This window comes from Dipodomys ordii, unplaced genomic scaffold (assembly GCF_000151885.1).
Source record: "Dipodomys ordii isolate 6190 unplaced genomic scaffold, Dord_2.0 Scaffold9, whole genome shotgun sequence".
In the NCBI taxonomy this organism is placed as follows: Eukaryota; Metazoa; Chordata; class Mammalia; order Rodentia; family Heteromyidae; genus Dipodomys; species Dipodomys ordii.
Window position 1 is genome coordinate 10,837,749 of NW_012267225.1, and position 24,283 is coordinate 10,862,031.

The 24,283-nt window shown below is 36.2% G+C and overlaps 1 protein-coding gene across 12 annotated transcripts in view; it reads left to right on the top strand.

Moving 5' to 3' along the window:
* Positions 1–24,283, top strand: part of Pard3 (par-3 family cell polarity regulator) — a 533,206-nt gene that overhangs the window by 240,557 nt on the left and 268,366 nt on the right. For all 12 annotated transcript variants that reach the window (XM_013009335.1, XM_013009334.1, XM_013009336.1 and 9 more), the window contains exons 5-8: positions 4,009–4,100; positions 6,538–6,621; positions 20,293–20,418; positions 21,852–22,234. In XM_013009335.1, coding sequence (XP_012864789.1) covers positions 4,009–4,100; positions 6,538–6,621; positions 20,293–20,418; positions 21,852–22,234 — 685 coding nt within the window. The remainder of the gene's footprint in view (positions 1–4,008; positions 4,101–6,537; positions 6,622–20,292; positions 20,419–21,851; positions 22,235–24,283) is intronic.

Sequence of the window (24,283 nt, forward strand, 5' to 3'; positions counted from 1 at the left end):
ACAGTTGGATAAATACAAACTCTTATTACCCTTTTGATATAAAAATTTTAGTTTTGGCTATTTTTGACTTCTTTTTATCTACTATGGATTGTGGTTACCACTCATGAGACATGGTAATCAAAAGGCATGTGTTAATGATGTCCCTAGTTTAGTCTACTGTTCCAAATGGGGTCCTTTTTAGTGCATAGGTTTCACTCTGTCTGGGAGGTGATTTTCTTTGGCTGCCTTGCATTTCTCTATAACTTGGGAACAGAGGCCTTATTTTAAGGATGTTTGAATAGTCTATAGCTTTGGAAAGTTGGCATAGTCTCTTTGTCTGCAATACTAAGCATGTATGCTTATTATTTAAAAGATTTCAGTTCCCTGAACTCAAGGCTTTCTGGGCATGCCCTTTCCACCTTCACATCACTCCCTGAGAGCGTTAGCCTAAGGAGTGTTAGCACAGGAGGGTGATGTTCTATGGCATGGCACTAGTAATCCCTGTTGGTCTTAATTCTGTGTCTTGCACAGCTCTGCCAGTATTTGTGAAAACGTGGCTAGTCTACCATCAGCCTTTCTCAGTTCAATTTATTATGAATTGTTTTCTTCAAATGATGGTAATCGTACACATTTATGGTGTGCTTTACAGCTCTTGACATTTACTTTCTCATTGAAATTTTAATCTGCCATTAACCCACAGTATTTTTTCCTCCACTTGACTTCATATAGCATTTAGTTGTTTATATTTTTTCTTGATTTGTTTTATCATCCTAAAGTCACTTTACAAAGAAAATAATTTATGCAAAGCACAATAAGTATCAACTGTTGTGTAAGTTTCTTAATTAGAGATAATTTACAATTTATTGAATGGACAATACATTTCTATGAAGTTTTACAAGGCATGAAGGTATTAATGGATGAGTATCTGTTCTTAAGTTGTCTTATTGGTGTATAATTACACTGAAATATTCACTGCGGTGTGTTTTGAGTGGAAGCTGCCTACATTTATTTCTGTTCTGGTATTTGTAAATGGAAGTTACTGTATGCCAGGCATCATGTTCTATGGTGACATGGATTATCTCAGTTCTCTTAGTGGTCCCAAGAGGGATTTGTTCATATTGTCCTGATTTTACAGAGCAGTACTAGAGACATATAGGGGGTATATAACTTTCTAAATCTACAAAACTGGCAAATCTCAGAGTTGCTATTGATATTCAATTATTTTTTGACTCTTAATATTTTAAGAAAAAAAGGTTTATTATCTCATCTGGACAGTTTCTGACAGTCTAGTGTAAATTAATACACTAGTATAGTCCTTAAATATTGCTTGAACACATATGTAGTAAGTAGCCCTCATTTTGCAGTTACAGTGGAATTTAGTGTGTAATTTATACTAGACTATGTTCAGTCCTAATCATAGAGATACCAAGCCACATAATGAAACCATACTGGGGCTGATATTTTTACACCTCAGAGTTGAGTTTCCCAAAGTAATTGCCTGTCTGCCTCAAGGCAGCAAAAGCTACAATCCAAACTGAACCTGGTGAAATCATATTCTTCATATTCAAGGAGGGGGGAGGAGGGACAGAATATGGTAATGGCCAGTAGGTGATTAGCAAATGTCAATAATCAGTTACTGCTTTATCACTGTAGTTGAGGGCATTTCATTTATATGGCTGCTGCTTAGTGCGGTAAAGGTGTTTCCATGACTGATCTGTCGTGGTGGTATTTCAGTGGCGCTTATGAAGTTACTAATGAACATCCTGAAAGAATGTGTCTTCAAGGTGTAAGATTATTTTTGTGTCTTATATCTCACTTCTAAATAGTTGTGTTGTCTGTGCTCTCCACCCTTGCTCTCAGAACAGCCTCATATTGGGAATGGGTGTTTACATTTAAAGTGATGCTCTTTGGCAGGTTCAAAGTGCTGTTAACCTTTGCAATGTATTATATGCTGGTACTTAAAGAGAGATAGATGACTGAAGTACATACTAGAGCCTCTCAAAACACAAGATCATCAATCTTCAAGTAGCCAGGCTCTATGTAGCACTCCGCTGTCAAGGATTCATGGAACATGTCTAAGACTCTTCTTGTTTTGGTAGATTCTCAGAAGTGAAAATAGGCTCTTAGGAACTGCTCTGCCTTTTCTTAATCTTCTTTCATAATTTGATACATTGTTTATCTTTGTGTCTTGAACCTGTCTGGTCTTGCCATTTTTTTAAGTTGAAATTTCTCTTCATAGCATATATATTTCTACCTTGAGTCTCTCAAATACATGAGTAAAATTTCAAAACTCACTGAGTGCTGGTAGCTCATGCCTGTAATCCTTGCTACTCGGGAGGCTGAGATTTGAGGATCATGGTTTGGAGCCAGCCCAGGCAGAAAAGTTCATGAGACTCTTATCTACAATAAACTACCAAAAAAAAAAAAAAAAAAAGCTGGAAGTGGAGCTGAGGCTCAAGTGGTAGAGCAAAGTGGCCTTGAGCAAAGAAAGCTCTGGGATAGTATGCAGGCTTGTGAGCTCAAGCCCCAGGACCAACAGCAACAACAAAAAAAAGGAAAACAAAAAAAATTATTATTAATGGCAAAATCTTTCCTGATGTAAGTGGTTTAATTAGTTTATAACAATATCATTGTTGTCAAATATCTAAAATAGAAATAAGTAAACCTACCAATTTATATGTAGACCTAAAGTTTACCTATAAACTTGCATCAGGTATGGGTTAAATACATTTGCTTACTTGCTTTTAAATATCCCCAGAGAACCCTGGGGATGTTTTTCCTTTAATTAGTAAAATGTTTATACAGTGTCTAATAGGTGCTAGACTCTGTGGATTCAAAGTATACATGGAACTGTAACCATTGTGTTTGGGAAAATCTGAATCTTCCTTTGCATATTCAAACTGGGTTAACAATACCATTCTTATCAGTCAAGCATGTTTCTCATTATTCAAATGATCTTAAAAAGCTAATTTAACTATTAATGAACTCCTTAATGAAAAGACAGTGGCTAAAATTACAAATTAAAGAGTATTCTTAAGGGGTATTTCATTTATTTTTATCTACTCACCTGTGTTAACAACACATTGGAATGTGGGAAATTTTGTTTGTTTGTTTTACAAAATGCCACCTTTGTCAAAGGTGGAATTTGGGGATGGAGGCTAAGTATATTTGTGCTTGGGTTTTTCCTTAAGTGTGGTACTTTATACACAGAAGTAAACAGCTGAGATCCTTTATGACTGAGACCTTGGCAGGCATACTGGTTAATTATTTAGTGGGTGGGGTACTTTTATGTGATGTTCCCAGAGTGAAGGATTTTACATCTGGTATTGTACACATTGGATGTCCTTTTGACAAGCTGAGCAAGTGACAAAAATGATACTTTTTCAGTAGTGTCATGGCATGTAATTGTCTCAACTATTTTGATCTCAAACACTTCTTTTTTTTTGGGGGGGGGGTCCGGTCATGGGGCCTGAACTCTGGGCCTGGGCGCTGTCCCTCAGCTCTTCTGCTCAAAGCTAGCACTCTACCACTTGAGCCACAGCACCACTTCCGGCTTTTTTCTTTTTGCTGATGTGGTGCTGAGGAATCGAACCCAGGGCCTCAAGTATACAAGGCAAGCGCTCTACCACTGAGCCAACTTCCCAGCCCTCAAACACTTCTTATGCCCACATCCCCAGTGTCACATGCATCTTATTAATATAACATCATAACATAACAATACGACTGTTTCCTGACATGCAGAAATGAAGTAAAAATAATGAGAAGAATATTGACATAAATCAGAGTTCAGTTCTCCTTTCTTATTATGATAGTGCCATGTAAACTAGGGCATGCTAATTCAGAAGTCTATGATTTTAAAATTCAGGTTTAATACTTAACGTACATCAATCACTAAGGGCCATTCTCATTTCCAGAGAGACCTCGTCAATACAATCACAATACCTGTCACAGTCCCTTTTGATCCAGCCTTCTCCACACGATGGAAATAAGAAACTAAGCATACACTTCTCTATGTTCTGTTTTCCTTAGGATGAGGATGGGACAGAAGAAGATAACAGCCGCGTTGAGCCAGTTGGACATGCTGACACTGGTTTGGAGAATATGCCCAACTTTTCTCTGGAGTAAGTTACTAATGGTTTTAACTAAACTTGTAATATACATGTAGCATCATTAATTGCTGCTGGTATCCCAAGAGCATATGGCATGCGGATTGTTTATGCTTTGTTGAAAATCTGCCTTGGTTTGTGTTCCCAAAGCATCTTCCATCTGTTGAGTTACTCAATGTTAGCGGTATAGCATGGAAGTACCCATATACCTGCCCTGAGTTTCATGCATTTCCAAATACTGTTGAATTAGAATGTTAAGATAGTGTTTGGTTGAAATTGTCTGCCCTGTTAACAGAACAGTATACCCAGTAACTGTTTTGGATTATCTGTCAATATTTTGGTCATTTATTCTTCAGCATTGCTGAATTTAAAAAAATGGTAGATATATTTATTTTCTTGAAGTGTTAGTTGGATCAAGAAAGCACAACAGTCAGTATAGTAATTTTGTTGTTGTTTTTTTTTTCCTAATTGAGGAAACAGATCTTTCAAGGTACTTGATGAAAACTTTGATGTTAAGGTCCCTGACTATGGTTTTAAATGTAAGGACAAAGAGATAAGTTTTCTTGTCTCATTGAACTTTCCACTTGTCTTAAATATTGGCATGTTCAAAATGGAAAATGTTCTCATGACCTCTTTCTTGGATGGCATAGGGCAGGGAGAGAAGATGTTTTAAATTCTGTTCTTGACTTTGGGTAAAAATTTAGTATGTGAGCACTAACATTTATATTCTTTTCTTGGTCTATAAAGGACTAAGAATATTCTTGGTGAGATTAAGCAGGGTCTAGTCTAGGATCAGATTATGTTTAGATATACTTGGAGTATTTCCATTTGAGACGTATTTGCTATGTGGTAGTTCTTTTCTAAAAGACTGTGAAATAAAATTAATTTTTTAAAGTTATATTAATGTTAGCTAAAAGCCAATTGCTAATATGTTAGCAGTATCTAAAATAGGAGTTTATGAAATTCCTTTGTGAAAAAGTCCCTTTAAAATAGTTTTACTTTTGTAAATATTTTAACTGTATATCGAAATTTTTATTTTGTCATAATTAGTGCATGTGATGCAGTCTGTGCACATATTTTCCATTTTGTTTTCATTTGTTTAATATATTTATTCTTTGTATTATATTTGTAGAACATTGGATAAACTTACATTTTATGAAAAGACATGAAATACAGAAATACAATAGAAAAATTGACATTTTTGCATCCTATAGAAATGATATGATTTTTTTTTGGGTCTGTTTGTGGGGCCTGAACTCTGGGCCTGGGCGCTGTCCCTCAGCTCTTCAGCTCAAGGCTAGCACTCTACCACTTGAGCCAGAGCGCCACTTCCGGCTTTTTGCTTTTTGCTTTATGTGGTGCTGAGGAATTGAACCCAGGGCCTCAGGCATGCAAGGCAAGCGCTCTACCACTGAGCTACCTTCCCAGCCCAGAAATGATAATGATTTTTGTCAGATTATTGGTAGTAGTTTTCTAGTTGCTTAAGCTGTCCATGTAATTAAAGTACCAATTTAAAATATTTATTGGTTAATGCTACTCAGATTTCTGGATATAGTTTGTATATATGAAAAAAATCTACAAAGAGAGTAAACTGTCTTCAATGGATTAGAAATTTACATTCTCCAAATTGTGCTTACTCTTATTAAACTCAAGGTATTAATAATAGTAAAAACAAACAAACCAAAACTTCATGGAAGTGAATCCTGAAAATGTATAGAATGCTCTGCTCCTTACACAAATGAGTTTAGGTTCTTAAAAAGAACTTGGCTTCCCGTTACTGCATGTGATACATATAACTTTAAAGCTCAATTACATACACTTGGAAAGTTATTTAGTTTTAAGTGTGTTAAAACCTTTTGAGTTTTATGACTCAGATTTGCCTCACTCTAATAACAATTTGAGAAATGGTGACCTTGACTTATGATAGAAGAATGATTAGTGAGGAAAATTGGGATCACCCTTAGACTGTCACTACAGAGACTAAAACTTTGACTTTATTGGCATACTGGAAGGATTAACAACACAACAAGTTAGAACTACGTAGTTGTCATATCTTGATTCAGCAGATCTTTAGAGTTTTGGTACTAGATCCCGAGAAGGAAAATTTTCAGCTGAAGCCTAGAGATTTCATTGCAGAGCATGAAGTCATGTTATTCAGAAGAGATGGTCCAGGAGAAATGGTTCTGTGTCCTTTTTAATGTAGTTATTTCTGATGATTGCTCTCCCTCCATGCCATCAGACTAATGTTCAGGTATGTAGTGTTTGATGTTGCCTCCATCACCATGCTTATATCCCCAAATCTGAATGTATGTGCGTGTGTGCCTGGCGGGATTTCTGTTTTGTTCTCTTTTGTTGTCTGCTGTGCGTCTGTGTTGTGGAGATTCTGTTTTGTTTCAGTTTTGGTGTGTTTACAGTACATGTTCATGCTCCCTCATTCATCATTGTCTCACAGTGATATGGTAAAGCTCGTACGAGTCCCCAACGATGGAGGGCCTCTGGGAATCCATGTAGTGCCTTTCAGTGCTCGAGGCGGCAGGTAACGTATCTTGCAGGTTTTTAATTGAATCATAATATGGAGTGTTTTATCTTCATCTGTGCTCAGATATAGCTTGGTGTTGACTTAGCTTAATGGGAAACATTTTCACTTGGGGGCAACTACTACTTCATTTGCCCGTTCATGTCCTAATCACAGAAAGTACTTGGCTTAATGAAGTGAGGTTTCTCAGGCTCAGGAAGAAATCAAGCATTTAAATTATCCTAATAAATTTGTTGTTCCTCATATCTGAGCAAACGTTTGACTTTGCAGGAAATGGATGATAGACTTGAGAGCCCACAAATCCTCCTGGAATTGCAATGTGAGGGAGAGATTAAAGTGATTATCTGGAAAAATTCATCCAATGAAATTACTTGGATGACTTTGGTGATGAGTCATCTTAAATTTGTGTTTATATTAGTTTTGGTCTTCAGTTTGATAAGACTTTGATAATTTTTAAAGTCTTATAGATTTTAGAAGATTAGGGAAACTAAAGATAATAATCTTCTATGTAGAAATAGATTTCACTACTAAAAGGACTTAAGACTACAGTGGTATTAATTTCCTTTATTCTGTCCCTTTTATTCTGTGAAAACTGTTGTAGTTTTTAGTTTGATAATTTCAAATAGTGTATATTGATTTTGCCAGTAATGCCTGGTAGGCCTCTGGTATTGGAATCCTTCCCTATGGGTGTAGCTCATGCATGTTTAACCTGTTGAAGTTTTATTGCATCTTTTGTTTGCTTGTCCAGCAATTTCATGGTAAAACATTTATAAACTATTTGGTATCCTTTATTTTTGGTTGATGTGGGGCTTGAACTCTGGGCCTGGGCACTATCCCTGAGCTCTTCAGCTCAAGGCTAGCACTCTACCACTTGAGCCACAGTACCACTTCAGGTTTTCTGGTAGTTAACTAGAGATAAGAGTCTCATGGACTTTCCTGCCCAGATTGGCTTTGAACTGTGATCCTCAGATCTCAGCCTCCTGAGTGGGTAGGATTACAGGCATGAGCCACTGCTGCCCAGCCTGGTATCCTATTTTTTAGCTTTCTTAATTTTTTTTACTGTTATCACTTTATTTTTATTCAAACTTCCTTTCAATAGGGAAAAATGGAGAAAGTTGGAATGTAGCCTTAGACCAGTAACTGACAACTTAAAACAGTGAGCAAGTACCTTGAACAATGACTCATAACTTAGAATAGTTAGAGTGGTAATGTGAGGACCTACAATAGTGACTGAAAAATAAGAACTTTGAGAGAAGACAGTGACCATGAACCTAGAACAGCGAAAACCTAAAAAAGTGACAGGAAGCCTAGAACAGTGACCTAATACAGTGAGAACCTAGGAAAATGACTCTAAGCCTAAAACAGTGACTGAGTCCAGAATAGTAATTGAGAGCCTAGAGATATGATGGAGAATCTAGAACATGATGGAGAAAGTCAATCAGCGGATGAGAGACTAAAAGTGGCTGAGGGCCTAGAACATTTACTGTGGAGCTAGAATAGTGACTAAGATTCTAAAAGACTGACCAAGAAACTAGAAAGCTGTCTTAGAATATTAAGAGCCTATAAACAATGTCTTAGAATCTAGAACCCTGACTGAGAGACTAGAAGGGAGTCTGAGAAGCTAGAACAGTGAAAGTCTGGAACATAGATTAAAACTGATATCAAGTACATTTCGCAAAAATATATAGATTGCAAGTACATAAATAATGGATTTTATTTTTAGTATGAATATTTGAGCTATAATCTCATCTTCCTCAAATGTTAATACCTGTTGCAAGTACATGAATTATTCGTTGTTGTGTAAGTAAGTCTTTGATTTACTTAGAACTCTGCTGGAGTTCCATGAATGTCAGAACTTTGTACCATGGTGTCAAATTCACCTTGAATATTTGAGTAGAATTTTGCTCACAGAGTTATAGCTGCTTTCATTTTTTTCCCCTCTCTCTTTCATTATTACTTTTAATCTCTAGGGAAGCATTAAAATTTCTCCATAGAACTCTTAGTTTAACAACATAAGTTGTTTTCAAAAAGGACCTTACCTTTATTTCCTTTAAAACCTTTAATTTAAAAATTATCTCAAAAGTTCAGTTAAAGAAAAAACTTTCATGAGTAGGAAAAACGTGAGAATGACACTGCATGGATCATTGCTTCCTACTATTCCCGTGCCTGAAGCTGCCTGTGGGACATAACTTACCACAAATGAAATTTAATTGTGTATCCACCAACTTGGAACCAGAAATTGTTACAGCATGTTATTTTCTACCATTTATTACACATTTCCTACCTCAGTGTGAAAAGCTTTGGGGATAAAATATATAGATGAAGAACGTGAAGCCAAAGGAGACTAAGACAGAGAACTAAACCTCTAATAAGGTCAATTCAAAGGACTTTTCACAATCAGCACAGTTACTGGTAATGGTATTGACTTTTCTTGCACACACACATTCAGGTAAACAAGTATTAGCAGAGGTCTGTATTGAGTCTGTGTGTTTCTGTGTGTGCACGTGCATGCGTGCACATGCGCACCTATACGTATCCCAGTACTGGGCTGTGAACTCTGTGTATCCATGTGCATGCGTGCACATGTGCACCTATACATATCCCGGTACTGGGCTGTGAACTCAGAGCTTCTCTTCTTGCTTAACTTTTTTTGGTCACAGTTGATAATCTACCTTCACACTTTCAGTTCCAGCTTGTTGCTGGGTCTCAGACTTGTCTGCTAGGGCTAACTTCAAGTTGCTATCCTCAGATCTCTGAGTAGCTAGGATTATAGCTATGAACCATGAACTTGGTTTTAGCTGAGTCATTTTGAATCCCAATAGATTTGATACTCACTGAGGAAAATTGCATACAACTTTATTATATAAAGGACAAAGACTTTGATTTAAGACAAAGACCTGTTTACCTACCACCAATTTTCAATTGGAAACAACAGAAATATTTTGGTTTTATCAGCCTCCTTTGTTGCCTCTTCAATCTTCCTCATGACCTAGATAGTTGTTGTTCTTTGGTGTTCAGTGGACAATGGGATGGAAAAGCAAGTGGGCTGTTCAGATTTACAAATACCCATCTTCAGGACCCCAGATATACTCATAGTGCTTCAAAGTGGGTTTTTGATCAGTCAGAAATGTTTCCAGTCACTGGGTGATAATTCTGGTTAAGAGCTAGAAGTCAAAGAAGAGCACGACACATCTTCTGCCAGTCTAAATGAAGTGACAGGTGAGAAATCACAGTTATAATAATGTGATAAATGCCAGTATAGTTATACCATAGGTGATCTGTGGGTTGGTAGAAGAATTAGCCAAGGTAGGTAAATGAAGCTGGCTTATAATGGAAGGTGAGTTTGAATGTTATGACAGCTCATAAAGGGAGCTGAATCAACTCCTTGCTAGCAATAAGGACAAATTAAGCAATGAAATATAGCAGAAAGGAAGAAATTAAGAACGTGTGAAGCAATTGCACATGTATCTAGGGGGAATATAAAAATACATATTCATGGTATGTAAGTTTAAATTTCCAAGACTGTCTTCCCTGGTTCAAAATTCTAGTCGTCCTTGGAACCTCTCAAGTTTAGAGATACAACAAACTGGGAAACATTAGATATTGACAAATACATGTCAGTCTTGCTTTCTCATTTAGATTTTTTTTTTAAAGTCAGAGTGTCGATTACAATTTAGAATGAGAAATGTGTTTGATGAAAGAAGGAAAACTGTGGACTGCTCAGAAGTACTGTGTAATTTAGGAAACTAGTCATTTAAACTTGTGAAGTCCATGTTAGAGAAAGTTTAGCTATTTTTAAGTCGGATGCAAAAAGCTTTTTTTGTTTCTGTTTTTTTTTTAAATGGGAGGTATTTCCAAGCCTACTTTAATAAGATCATTTTCTTTAGTAGGTTGAATGCTGTTCCATGTTTGATCTGGATCATCAATTAGAATGAATTTATTTCACAGCCCTTCTTGATACCTAGAAATGGAGACAAGTAGGAACAGAGGCACCGTTAGTCTTTTCTTTTTTCTTTTTTTAGTATTTTTTATTGTAAAAATACTGTACAGAGGGGTTACTATTACATGGGCAAGATTAATGAGTACATTTCTTATCAAGCATTGTAGCCTCCCCCTTTGTTTCCCCTTCCCATCCCTTCCCATCCTCCCCCCGCCCCGCTCCCCCTGCCGCTGCACCAAAGTTGTAAAGTTCGTTTTCGACATAACGACTTGTACATCTCATTGTTGCAATGGGTCCACCTGTATCCCTATTTAAATGATTTGTTTTTCCCCTTCCCCTCCACAAATTATACCGACATCAAATATAGTGAAAGCAGGGGTTATACTATGGGGGAGGGACATACAAAGCAACAAAGAAATAATCTTATAAATGCGTTAGAAACAAATGCATGAAAGAAAAAAACATTTAAAATACATATCTTAGGGTTCATTTTCCTAACATCACCTTATCTTATATAGTCTTTTCTTGATTTTGCTGTTCTTTGGTTGTAGTCTTGTACATTACTCGGTATTCTTGTACATTACTGAAAAATAATGCCTGACCCTCCATCCAGAATGCTTTATTCATTTCTCTTGCTTGGAAATAAATTTTTCCTTCTGATTTCTTTCTGATTTAAGTGACCGACAGCCTACTTTAATAAATCACAAATGTTGAAGCCAGGCACCAATGGTTCACACCTTTAATCCTAGCTACTTGGGTGGCTGAGATTTTAGGATTACAATTTGAAGCCCACCAAAATGCCACAAGTGGAGCTGTGGCCACAAGTGGTAGAGCATCAGCCTTCAGCACAAAAGCTTACGACAGTGCCTAGGCACTGAGTTCAAATTCCAGGACTGGCACAAACACACACACATACACACACACACACACACACACACACACACACACACACACACACACACAAAACTAAAACTATAAGTGTTACTACCTTCTGAAAGTAGTAGACCTGTGATGTATATTGTTATATTGTATCTATTCTTAGGACCAAGCTGCAGATTCTGGACAATGGAAACTTAGGGAAAATTTACTCAGCAAACAAATGCATTCATGACTCTCCACATTAATTATGGCTTTATTAGATTAATTATAAAACAACAGGCCAGAGTTGCGGCACATGCCTATAATCCCAGTACTTGTTATGTTGAGGCATGGAAATCTTGAGGTTAGGCCAGCTGGACTTTATATACTATTTCAAAACATGTGAACTAGATTTTTTAACACTCATTTTCTGCATGGGGGAGCAGACAATGTTTTTCTTGTTTCTTCTTACTTTTACCTTGTTCTAGTAAAATGAATTGCTAGAACTTTTAAAAAATAAGTAACCTCATCTAAGTTAAAAAATACAATAACAATAATGAATATCTTGACTTCCACAGTATTTATTGACTTTTCTGGAAATGTTCAATGAATTAGTAACGTGACTATGATATAAAGTAAAATTTAACATTTTATATTGAAATAGTTTGGATTTTAAAAGTTATAAGATTTTTAAAAGTTTTAAGGTTTTCTTATTGATTGTATATATATATATATATATATAAATCACTGTTCTTTCTTTCTATCTTTCTATCTATCTATCTATCTATCTATCTATCTATCTATCTATCTATCTATCTATCTATCTATCTATCTATCTACCTACCTACCTACCTATCTACCTATCTATCTATCTATCTGCCAAGATCATAGGAATTTAGAGAAAGCAGGACTGTCAAATGTTGGATGCTTGGGGCTGGGAAGGTGGCTCAGTGGTAGAGCGCTTGCCTTACATGCATGAGGCCCTGGGTTCAATTCCTCAGCACCACATAAGTAAAAAGAAAAAAGCCGGAAGTGGTGCTGTGCCTCAAGTGGTAGAGCGCTAGCCTTGAGCTGAAGAGCTGAGAGACAGCATCCAGGCCCAGAGTTCAGGCCCCACGACCAGACTGAAAAAATGTTGGATGCTATGCAAACCCTCAAGGAAACAATTAAAACTTGATCCATTTGTTGAAGAAAATATGGGGCCAATTCTAGTGTGATGTAGAAGTACTGAGTACAGAAGATAGGACTGGAGAATTTTTTTTTTATGTTTAATTAAGCTCCACAGTCTACAACAGATCTTCTAAATCCTTTCCATTATGGAAATAAGTATGACTAAAATGTAATAAAGTGTAGGCTGCTTCTCTGGATAGATATCTATCTATCTACATATTGACCACCTATAAATCTAATTTATTTACTATGGATTGAATTCAGGGCTTTGTACTTACCATTCCCCATTTAATTATTCAATCAGAATAGAAAGTTTATGTTCATTCAAAGATTTATATGCTTGTTAACTATTATTAGTTTAACTGTTACCTCATCTAATACGTACTTTATCACTTTTTGCTCTATAATGTATTCAAACCAGAGTTTGTTTTCTTTTTAAAATTTCTAGCTAGAAATTTCTCATTACTTTTCTGTGTCAATCAGTAAGTACTGGACCAGACATTGAATCAATTTATTATTGGCAGTGTGAGTGGGTGGTTAGTTAAAAGCAGTCCAAGATACCTGTTTGGAACCAGCAATTGTATACTAATATGGCCTATGGCCAGTTTACTTCACTTAGCCACGTGGGAATTACATGATTTTTATATGCTTTAAATAAAAAATAATATAAAGCATTTAGCAATTTTTTTATCAGAATCTAGTAAGAATAACCAAATTGTGACACTATACTTTTTACTTAACTTCTATTAAGTATATTGTTTAGTATTTGTATTATCTGGCAATAGTGGTTCATTTACAAAAGCAAAAAGAAAAAAAGATTATTTTGCTCCTATCCTGGATCTGGGAGAAAATTTATTGTTACATCATAAATTCAAGAATACCAATACACATTTGTTAAATTAATTGGGTACTTAAGTTAGTGAAGAATTAGAATTGAACTTTATAAAACTAGCTTAGAACAAACACATTTAGCACTCAATTTTAACTTAATTACTTTCATAAAAACACAATCTAACTATATTTACTGGATCAGTAATCTTTTGTCTGAAAGCTTTCAATTGTGTATTCTCAAGTATAGACAGTTTTGCTACAATAAAGGATCATAATTACATGCATTTAGTGAGAAAATTTTATAATATATTTAGGTGGTCATGCTTTTGTTTTTAAATATGATAGGAGAGTCTGTCATTTTAGCCTAATCTGAGGAAATTCTATGTATTCGTTTACCTTTTTGGCTATTACATCTCATTGGTTAAGTTTATTTATCGTGTGGCACTTTGTGTCCAACCCAGTCTCATACATGGTAGGCAAATGCTGTAACACTGGCTGTATCTCCAGTCCAAAGACTTTAAGGATTTTAATTTTAACAAAGAAGGTCTTTAAACTTTCTTTTGCTACTGCGCATCATGTCTGCGGCTGTGATCTCTGCAGTTCTGTAGGGAATTGCCACTAGTATTAACAGGTTCTTGTTGATGGGACTTCACTCTCCTCCACACTCTTGCCTTCACTACCGTGGTGGTGTTTCCACTGTGTCAGCTTTTATTAAGATGAATTATGATCATTTCCATACAGCTGGATGGCAGTTGTGGGAGTTTATATTATCAAAGCAAAACTCAGACTAACTCAGCCAATTTAGATGTCAATAAAACATTTGTTACTTATTTTCAGTTTTATCATTGGTTGTAATTTATACTTAGAATTAAAAACGTTAACATGTGTGACTGAGTTTGTTTTAATTAAGTATATAATTAGGCTAATGAACCTTGTAAAAATGTAGTGGTGCAATCCTTAATATAATCTAAGCAGTTAAATTTCTAATTATATATCCAAAATCATGTGCAAAGAAACAGCATTTCAAAGGCTTGTTTTCTACCACTGTATTTATTCTTCCTTTCCTTTTCTTTTTCTTTCTAAAAGGCATTGTTCAAATACTGTGATAAAAGTCTTGAAAGAAATATGTATATCAATGCAGTTTTTAATCTTAGGAAAATTTTTCAGATGTGAGATTTGTACACAGTGATGTTATTTTTCTTTTCCCTTCTGCTTGCCTACCTTTCCTCCCTTCCTTCCCCCTCCCTCCTTCTCTCCCTCCTTCCTTCTTTCCTTCCTTTTCATCTTTTTTCCTTTGCCAAAATTTGAAAAACCAACAACAACAAAAAAAAAAACTATAGGAAGCATTACAAGAGGAAAAGATTTCAGTATTGTTCATGATCACCAGCTAAACATCCATTGCTTGAACAGCATGGGAATCCAATAGGGTTTGCCCTAGGTTCTCAGGGGAGGGGAAGAAATGACTATATGCTTGAATCATTTCTGCATAAGTTTGCCTAGCCTCATTTACTAAATATTTTCTGATGTATGAATCAGTACAACCAATCTGGAATGGTTCTGATACTGGATTAATTCCTCCGATAGCTCATCATGTTGTTCCTCACCCCATTTTACTTTTTATAGTGATTTCTTCCGGATGTGGTTTTCCTTGTAGATGTAGTACTAACTTCCACAAAGGAAATTGGTGATATGCTGGTACATACTACTACAAGTGTTGTGGTAGCCAAACACCATAGGTAGTTTGTTCCTTATAGCTTCAGAATAAACTTTTAATTACAGCCCAGTTAATTGGAGATGGCTTTATATTTTAAGTGACAGAGATGGAAGTCAATCAGTTTGCACTCACACTTTCCAGCAAGATGGTGGTATCTGTCACTGCCACTTGCCCTGGATTTGCCTTCAGATGTGCTTTTTATTCTTAGTCTTGCTGTTATCAAAGCAATTTTCTTGTGATTTTTTGTCTTTTGGTTTTTTTCTTCATTCCCATTCCTTTTGTAATCATTTTCACCTAGTGTAGTAAATGAGATAACATTGCAGATTGTACCACTTTACTTTTAAATTAATTCATTCTTTTTGAGAGAATGATTTTAATAGTGTGGTCAAGTACTTAGAATCAGCAGGCTGCTAACATCACTTTAATTCAATCTGTTCCTGATTCCTTGATCTCTTGCTGTGTTGCTTGAGCTGCTGCTCTTCCTCCCTGGGCTCCCCTCTCCAGCCAGTGCCTCTCCACCCGTTATGCAGATGACAGAACTGAGTGAAAGAAGTTGGAGACTTTTGTGACTATTATAGATTGTAGATGCTAACACTGGGTTAATAAATTCCCATGATTTTTCCTGTCAGTATGATAGGCCCTTTATTAAATTGGTAATATTTTCTGTATGTTAGGATTGCTCATGCATTCGGCCATGTGGAGGGACTTCTTCAGAAAGTCAGCCATTCAGCAGATGAAGCACAGATATTTGGATCTATATTTTAGTATGGTTACCAGGAAAAATAATTTTCCAGATGAATTTAAGTCCATTTGTCTGTGTATATGAAAAGATTACAGGTATCACTGCAAGATTAAAATATACATTTGTGAGTTATACTAGTTTATTTACTGAGTGAGTTAGAAATAGTTCTTACTAGTAACACTTCTTACTATAGCCAGCCCAGACGAGCTTTGGACTCCTGAGCTCAAGTGATCTTCTTGCCTCTACCCCTCCAGGAAACCTCTCAAGTAAGCTGAATAGGGACTACAGATGTAACCAGCAGCTGTATTTGGATATTCCTCTATCTCCCTCTCCTTCCTTCCTTCCTTCCTTCCTTCCTTCCTTCCTTCCTTCCTTCCTTCCTTCCTTCCCTCTTCCCCTTATCTTCCTTCCCTTCCTCCTCTTCCTCCTCTTCTTCCTCCTCCTTTTTTTCTCTTTCTTCTTTTCCCCCTCCTCCTCTTTATCTCTTTCTCCTTTTTCTTCCTTTATGCTGGGATTTTAACCCAGGGCCTTGTGTATAGTTATACTATTTTTAAACTGCTGTAAGTACTGAAAGGAATTATTGGAAATAAATTCACAAATTTACACATGTTGTCAGTACTAATTAACTGCAAAATAAATGTTGTTAAGTACATACATACACACACAGTTTTGTGTGTATATGTGTATACATTTCTCAAGAAACTTTCTGTGGACTATTTAAAATTATACAAAATACTTAAAATATATAAGAACAATAATTATCAGTCACTTTAGGTTACAGAAATGTCAGTATATTGAGAGGTCACAATAGTTTTCCCAATTAAAAGTGAGCTATAAGGATGGTTTTGCATTCACTTTAAAAAGGGATTCCTGTGAGTCAAACATTGTATGTACACATGCAATCCCTGCATGTAGAGAGCTAATGCACAAAAATATGAGTTTGAGCCTAACCTGGTGTACATGGACAGACTGCCTCAAATATATCCAGGAAAACAATGGAGGGCTTTTCATCAGCAGAGGAAGCATCTTGCAATAGTGTGCCAGCATTTGTGTGGTTATGTTAGTGTTAACTGTAGGTGACTGAGGCTTCTTTGATTCCAAGGTGTTCTTTTCATCATTGCTGTGAAGCTAAAGTGGCTAAATGACTTCACATTCCAGTTACTTCAGCGTTGATTTGATTTCTCATATAAACATTGTCTAATCACCAGAATGCTAGATATTTTTTTCTTTTTATCTTTTCTTTTTGCATTTTATGAGAGGCGAACCAGGATTTCCTTGTGTAGTTCAGGCTGGCCTCAACCTTGTGATGCTCTTGCCTAGCCTCCTGAGTACTAGACTTGTAGGCGGGCCACACCACATTCGGCTGATCTATTCTAACAATTTGCTCAATTCCTCTAACTGCAGATTGATCACAGGAAGGTAGATACAAACTATACGAAAGCTGAAGGGATAGATTTGAACATGGTAGTATTTTAATAATAACTTTATCATTGGTGTCACATATTATAGGATCTATTCTTCCCAAATATAAATTGAGACACTTAAATTTCTGATGCCCATTACCTTTTAGTTGAGATAATTTTTACATGTTTACTTAGTTCCAGTATGTGGTAGTCAGAAACCAAAAATTACCTACTTGCTTTTAACAACTCACAATTAATAGCTTTTGGACCCAAAACTAACAGATGCTAATCCTCAACTGGTAAGTTTACAAAAGACAATTTATGAATTAGCTCTTTTTACTCTTCTTGGAATTTGATAGACTCTGCCCTCATATAATGCCTCTTTAACATATTTGATAATAAATAGTAATTTATTAAATAAATTAAATGAATTAAATTGAGAGGTTTATAAATATTCACAAAATTAAGGTTAAACTGCAAAATAAAAAGTGAAGTAGGATTTTTACTTCAACTTAATTCAGTTCAAGGATATCTTTAGGATAAATGATACTTTAGTGGAAATCAAAAAGCTCTATATGTGCATTCTGCTGACTGAATTCTGTATTGCAGAGGCATATTGGAATTATGAGACTTGTTTGCCTCAGCCAAACTCAATCATCTATTCATTTAGTTTCATTTATCAGATCTTACTACTAGCTAAGTGCTTGAGTGTATATTATTGAATCCCATCTTCTCCATCTTCTAGTAGCTTACAAATGCAGTAGTAGAGATAAGGTGTGTATGTGACAGGTAAATGAGATAAATGGTTATAGAAAAGATACAATAATTGCTGCCAAAGTTTGGAAGCGATAGCTGATAGAATATATTTCTACTGGAAAACATACACAGGGTATTGCAAATTGCAGTTCTACTAGAAAATGTATAGAATTGGGGCTGGAAAGGTGGCTCAGTGGTAGTGTACTTGCTCTGCATGCCTGAGGCCCTGGGTTCGATTCCTCAGCACCATATAAGCAAAAAGAAAAAAAGCTGGAAGTGGCGCTGTGACTCAAGTGGTAGAGCACTAGCCTTGAGCGGAAGAGCTGAGGAACAGCGCCCAGGCCCAGAGTTCAGGCCCCACAACCAGACCCAAAAAAAGAAAAAAAGGAAAGTGTATAGAATTGATTAGGAATTATACTGTCTTAAATTTTAATATATGAATAATTCTAAATTTTGGTATTGGCTTTTTGAGTGGAGTCTAACTTAACATGGAATTATAATACAGAATGTTTGTCAATCAACAAGTAAATAATAGCAGTTACAACTAGTTATAAACACCTACATCTCAAAAAAGTGTTTATTGTTTGTCCCAGGATACATAGAGTACCCTGCCTTGGAAGTTAAGAAACTTATATTCAAACAGTAAATATTGGCAGCAATGCGGGGGAGAAGAGACCATACACTGTTGGTAGGAAGTGAATTAGTGCATCTAATATGGAAGCAGTATGGAGATTCCTCAAAAAAAAACACAACAACTTTATATTACCCTATGACCTAGAAATACCACTTTTATGTATTTATCTGAAACATTGCAAGTCAGAATATAGTAAAGGCAATTGTACATCCATGTTTATTGGAGCATTATTCACACTAGCCAAGAAACAGCCCTGGAGCCACACAACCAATAAACAAATCAAGAGAATATCTCCCCCCCCCCATGATACACTTTTATTCATCTATTAGGCATAATAGTATGTCATTTGCAGGGAAATGAATGGACCTGGTAAATATCATATTGAATGAAGTAAACCAGGCTCAGAAAGACAAAGGGAGCATGTTTTGTCTCATGTGGATATTAGATCTGAAATGTAAACATAGATGAAAATGTGTATAGAGCCAACTGACTAAGGTGTAATATACACAGGAGCAAGATTCCGTGGTATAACCCCTTTGAATAATTAAAAGATGGTCTAACAAAGTTAATAGCAGAAAGCTGAAACATGTCTTGACTAAGGGAGATTGAGGCTAACAGGAAGGGACCGGTTGAATGGAAAGAGGGAATGGCTGATAAAGTTATAATACTCAAAGTACATATGTAAAAATACAATTAGAAACTTGATGAGACAAGTGATAGGAGAGATGGAAGAATGATTGAAGCGATGGCTCTGATCAAGATGCGTTGAGCACAGAAATGGACATGTTAAATTGAAACAGTGTTTTACAACTATTTGAAGATAATTTTTTAAAAAGGAAAAAAGAAGCTTATGTTCTAGACAAACTACATTAGTATTTCTTTTCCTCTTAGTTTCTAAGTTTATTTAGACTGCTACTTAATCTTTAGCTTGAGTAATCTTTAGCTTACATGTGTAAGAAAGAGGTAAATTGTAACTGGCATGATTTGAACCATATTTTCCTTCAAATTAAACTGGTAGCAACTTACTTACCTTAGTTAAGAGCTCTAACAAGAATTAACCTTCCCAAACTTCTATTCAATGATGCGCGCCATTTCTTGTTGCCTTTCTACATAGAAAGACATAGATTTTCATTAGCAGCATACCAAACAAGACAGCCAAAGTCATATGCTCATCTGTGCTCCACACTACTGTACCCTCTGAATCATTAGACAGGCTCTATTTGGAGCTTACATAATGTAAGCTTATATTATCTTACATTAGTTGTGGGAGAGGGGATTCATGTTGCCTTCCCATACATGTTTAAAATATACTCCAGTCAGTCCCAGTCCCTCTATCACTTCTTCACAGACTTTTCAAACAGAGAGGGTAGTATACAGTTAGCTTGAGAGATGTAATAGTGATGAACTAGAAAATTATCTTACATTTATTGAAAATGTCCATTTCTACATATCATTTAGACTGTTGTGAATTTTTTTCTAGTGTTATTTAAAATATAGTAATTATCTATAAAGCAACCTCTTATAAAGGAATCTTTAAATATACCATGCCATCATTAAAGCAATAAGGCCTTGTGTATAGTAAAACTACTATATGTGTAACCATGTGAATTCTTAACATTCCAGAACCCTGGGGTTGTTAGTAAAGCGACTGGAGAAAGGTGGTAAAGCTGAGCAAGAAAATCTTTTTCATGAGAATGATTGCATTGTCAGGATTAATGATGGTGACCTTCGAAATAGAAGATTTGAACAGTAAGTGTATGAGACTGTGCCATGATCCTTCTTCGATTTAGGCTGCCGCGCTCTAGCATGCCTGAGTCCTGGGTACTGAAAAGGAGTGTTTTATGCCATTATCTAGCTTTTAAAATTTTAACCCAACTCAAGTTAATTACTACCATTAGTGTATATTTCAGAATGCCATCTGACCAATAGAGTGCTTTTTAAAATGTTATGGGACCAAGTTAGGCTTGACAATTCTGCTGGTTTCTCACCTTTTAAAAAGTTCACCACCGGGCTCAGCTGTTCAGACTCATATTTCCAACTTCATTGCATATAATGTTATTGCATATAATGTCACAGTATAAATGAGTAAATATTGTGCCTTATTCAAATTCTTTTTATTGTGACTCAGCTCTATTCATTAAAGAAAAATGGCTGTTTCCTATTAAGCAAATAAGGGAGAGCTGATTGGAAAAGTGACAAGTTGTGAAAGCTGATTGGAGGCCCCTCCTAGACTAGTTATGAGATAGTCCTCGGTCCACTCTACTGGTTAACACTTGGAACAATTTTGGCTGGGTTGGTGTCCTGTCCTGCAGAGCTGCAGATGGAACTCAGGATTTTATACTTGCAAAGCAGGTGCTCTACCACTGAGCTATGCCTCCCTAGGTGTTTCAGTTGTTTTTTGTTGGTTTGGCTTGGAGGGGGGGGGGGTTCATGTTTCTGGGATTAAAAAAAAAAAAATTGTACCAGTGATGGGCCTTGAACTTAAGGGCTAGATGCTGTCCTTTAGCTTTTTTACTCAAGGCTGGCAATCTACTATTTGAGCCACATGCCCAATTTTAGCATTTCGTTAGTTAATAGGGGTGTTCTCATGGACTTTTCTGCTCAGGCTGGTTTTGAACCTCAATTCTCAGATCTCCACCTCCCTATTAGGTAGGATTTCAGACATGAGCTACCAGTTAGTGCTGTGTTACTGTGGGATTTTTCATACTTGAATTAATTTTGGTAGTAAGTAATGAATAGCTAATTGCTTCTTATAGCTTCCTAAGTATACAGATACTTGTTACTTTGAAAACTCAAATGGTCCCTTTGTAAGGAATTATTTTATGATTTTTACAAGTTGTTGGGTAATATTGTAAGAGAAAGACCGTGTTTGATTTTGTTAATATTAAAATTAGAATATGCTTGTATTTAAAAATCTTGAAAGTAAAGGCACAATATTTTATTGTCATAGATAGTTCTAGTATTTTTATTTAGAGAATGAGAAATTATATTTGGAGAAACAAGCTCTGCTGATATCAGAGCTTGCAAACTTAATTAATAAATGGGTTATCAGAATTTTGCTTTTCAATTTCAACAGTCTGTCGGTTCTTATTGCTTAATTAGTATACTTAATTAAGCTCATGATATCTTCTAGTCTGCCAGTCTTCATTTGCTAATTTTCCATTTTTTTTTCTCATACCCAGAGCACAACATATGTTCCGCCAAGCCATGCGTACACCCATCATTTGGTTCCATGTGGTCCCTGCTTCAAATAAAGAGCAGTATGAACAACTCTCCCAAAGCGAGAAGAACAACTACTATTCCAGCCGCTTCAGCCCGGACAGCCAGTATTCGGATAATAGGAGTGTGAACAGTGCTGGGCCTCATGCATTGCAGAGAGCGTCCAGAATGAACCACCCACCTGAGCATATAGACACTCCCCCAAGACTACCTCATAGTGCACACCCTTCCACCAAGCCACCATCAGCCCCAGTGCTGGTCCCACAGAATGTATTTAGTTCCAGTGCAAGCAGTGGCTATAACACCAAGAAAGTAGGCAAGCGACTCAATATCCAACTTAAAAAAGGTATCACCTGTCATATTTACTTGTTTGATGCAATTGCTTTTAAAGAAAAACTAACCACCTAAAAACATCTTGACTTTTGTTTTGTGCTGCTGGGTAATAGAATTCTGGGCCTTGCATATACTTGGCAAGTGCTCTTCTACTGAGCAACATCCCCAGCCCAGCACTGTATAAGTTTTAAAATCAACTTGCTTTTTTATTTTTTTATTTTATTTTTATTTTTATTTTACCATACAGCCCCAAATGGCCTTGACCTCATGTTCTTCCTGGCTCAGCTTCCTGAGTACTAGGATTGTAGGCAGGCACCACTTTGCCCAGCAGTAACTTGCTTTTGAACATATTATATAAGATTACATTTTATGATTCTCAGATTGATCTTGTGGCATGTGAATAAAAATACAAAATTCAAAGACTAAAACTTTATAGCATACATTTACAAGGAACGAGAAGTAAAGTGTTATGGTAAGATTTTGATCATGAATGACAGACATTTCATGGCCTTGCTGTCAAACCCAGAACCACAGCAAGGATTTATTTCATCATTTGACTTGGCCACTTGCTATCTAGACACAGGTTTTAAGGAAGATTGTAAAGCTTGGCCAGTCCAGCCCCAGCATTTTGGTGACCCAGATAGATGTCCGAGGCTGTTGTGGGTTCCTAGCAGGTCACTGAGACTCTAGACTGCCTTCTTGGAATTTACTAAAGTATCCTTTACCCATGGATACTGGGTCCATGTGCATAGGGTTTTGATATATTTTATAATCATGTCTTTCAAAATAGTGTCATTACATAAAATATTTTTATGAGTTCAACTAACTTTTGCAGTGGATATAAATTCATGCAGAGTGATTTCTTTAGATTACATGGTATCAGAAGCATGTTCATACTGCAACATTTTCTATCTCCTGACATCAAACCATTTTTCTTTACTTTTGGAACAATGTTTTCCCTCTCCTCTCCTCTCCTCTCCCCTCCCCTCCCCTCTCCTCCCCTTTCCTCCCCTCCCCTCTCCTCCTCTCTCTTCCCCTCCCTTCTCTTCTCCTCTCCTCCCCTCCCCTCCCCTCCCTTTTCCTTTCTTCCCCTCCCTTTTCATTTCTTCCCTTCTCCTCCTCTTTTTTCTTGCCAGTCCTGGGGCTTGAACTCAGGTCCTGGTCTCTGTCCCTCAACCTCTTTGTGCTCAAGGCTAGCACTTTACCATATCACCACTTCCTGCTTTTTCTAAGGTTTTATTGGAGATAAGAGGCTCACCAACTTTTCTGCCCAAACTGGCTTCAAACTGCAATCTTCAGATCTTAGCCTCGTGAGTAGCTAGGATTATAGGCATGAACCACTGGTGCCCTGTTGGGACAATGTTTACAAGGTTGTAAACTCTGAAACTACAATTTCCTTTCTAAATCATTTTGTTCCCTAAACTTTATGTGAACTACAAGTTCTTTATTTCTACTTACTGGCTTTTTTTTTTTAACACAAGGGTTACAATTACATAAAGTAATGAGTACATTTCTTTCCTTTTTGAACAGTGTTACCCCCTCCTTCATTTTCTACTACATTTTCCCCCTCCCTTCCTCCTACGTTGTAAAGTTCATTTCTAACATAGTGTCTACTAAGTATCACAGTTGAATTAGTTTTCCCATTGTCCCTTCCGTAAATCAGATAAGCTTATATACAAGATAAAAGGTATAGAAATCAAAAATAGAGAAAAAGAAAGAACCGTAAACAGTACACTAAAAAAAAACCTTTTGTTTCCATTTCTAGGAGTTTATTTTGATAAACATCATTTTGATCCTCTTCTAAGAATATTCTCTTTTGTTTTCAATGTGAGGATGCTTAGAGTACAGTTTAATTAATCTTGTCCAAGTGTAATTATTTGTCTTTTACTATCCATTGGATTAACTTGTGCATTTATAGACATATTCTAGTTATTGGAAATGAGGGAAACCATGCAGCTTACATGTTTTGGGTCTGGCTTACTTTGTGTAACATAATTTTTTCCAAGTCTTCCCATTTCCTTATGAATAGGACAATGTTGTTCTTTCTGATGGAAGCATAGAA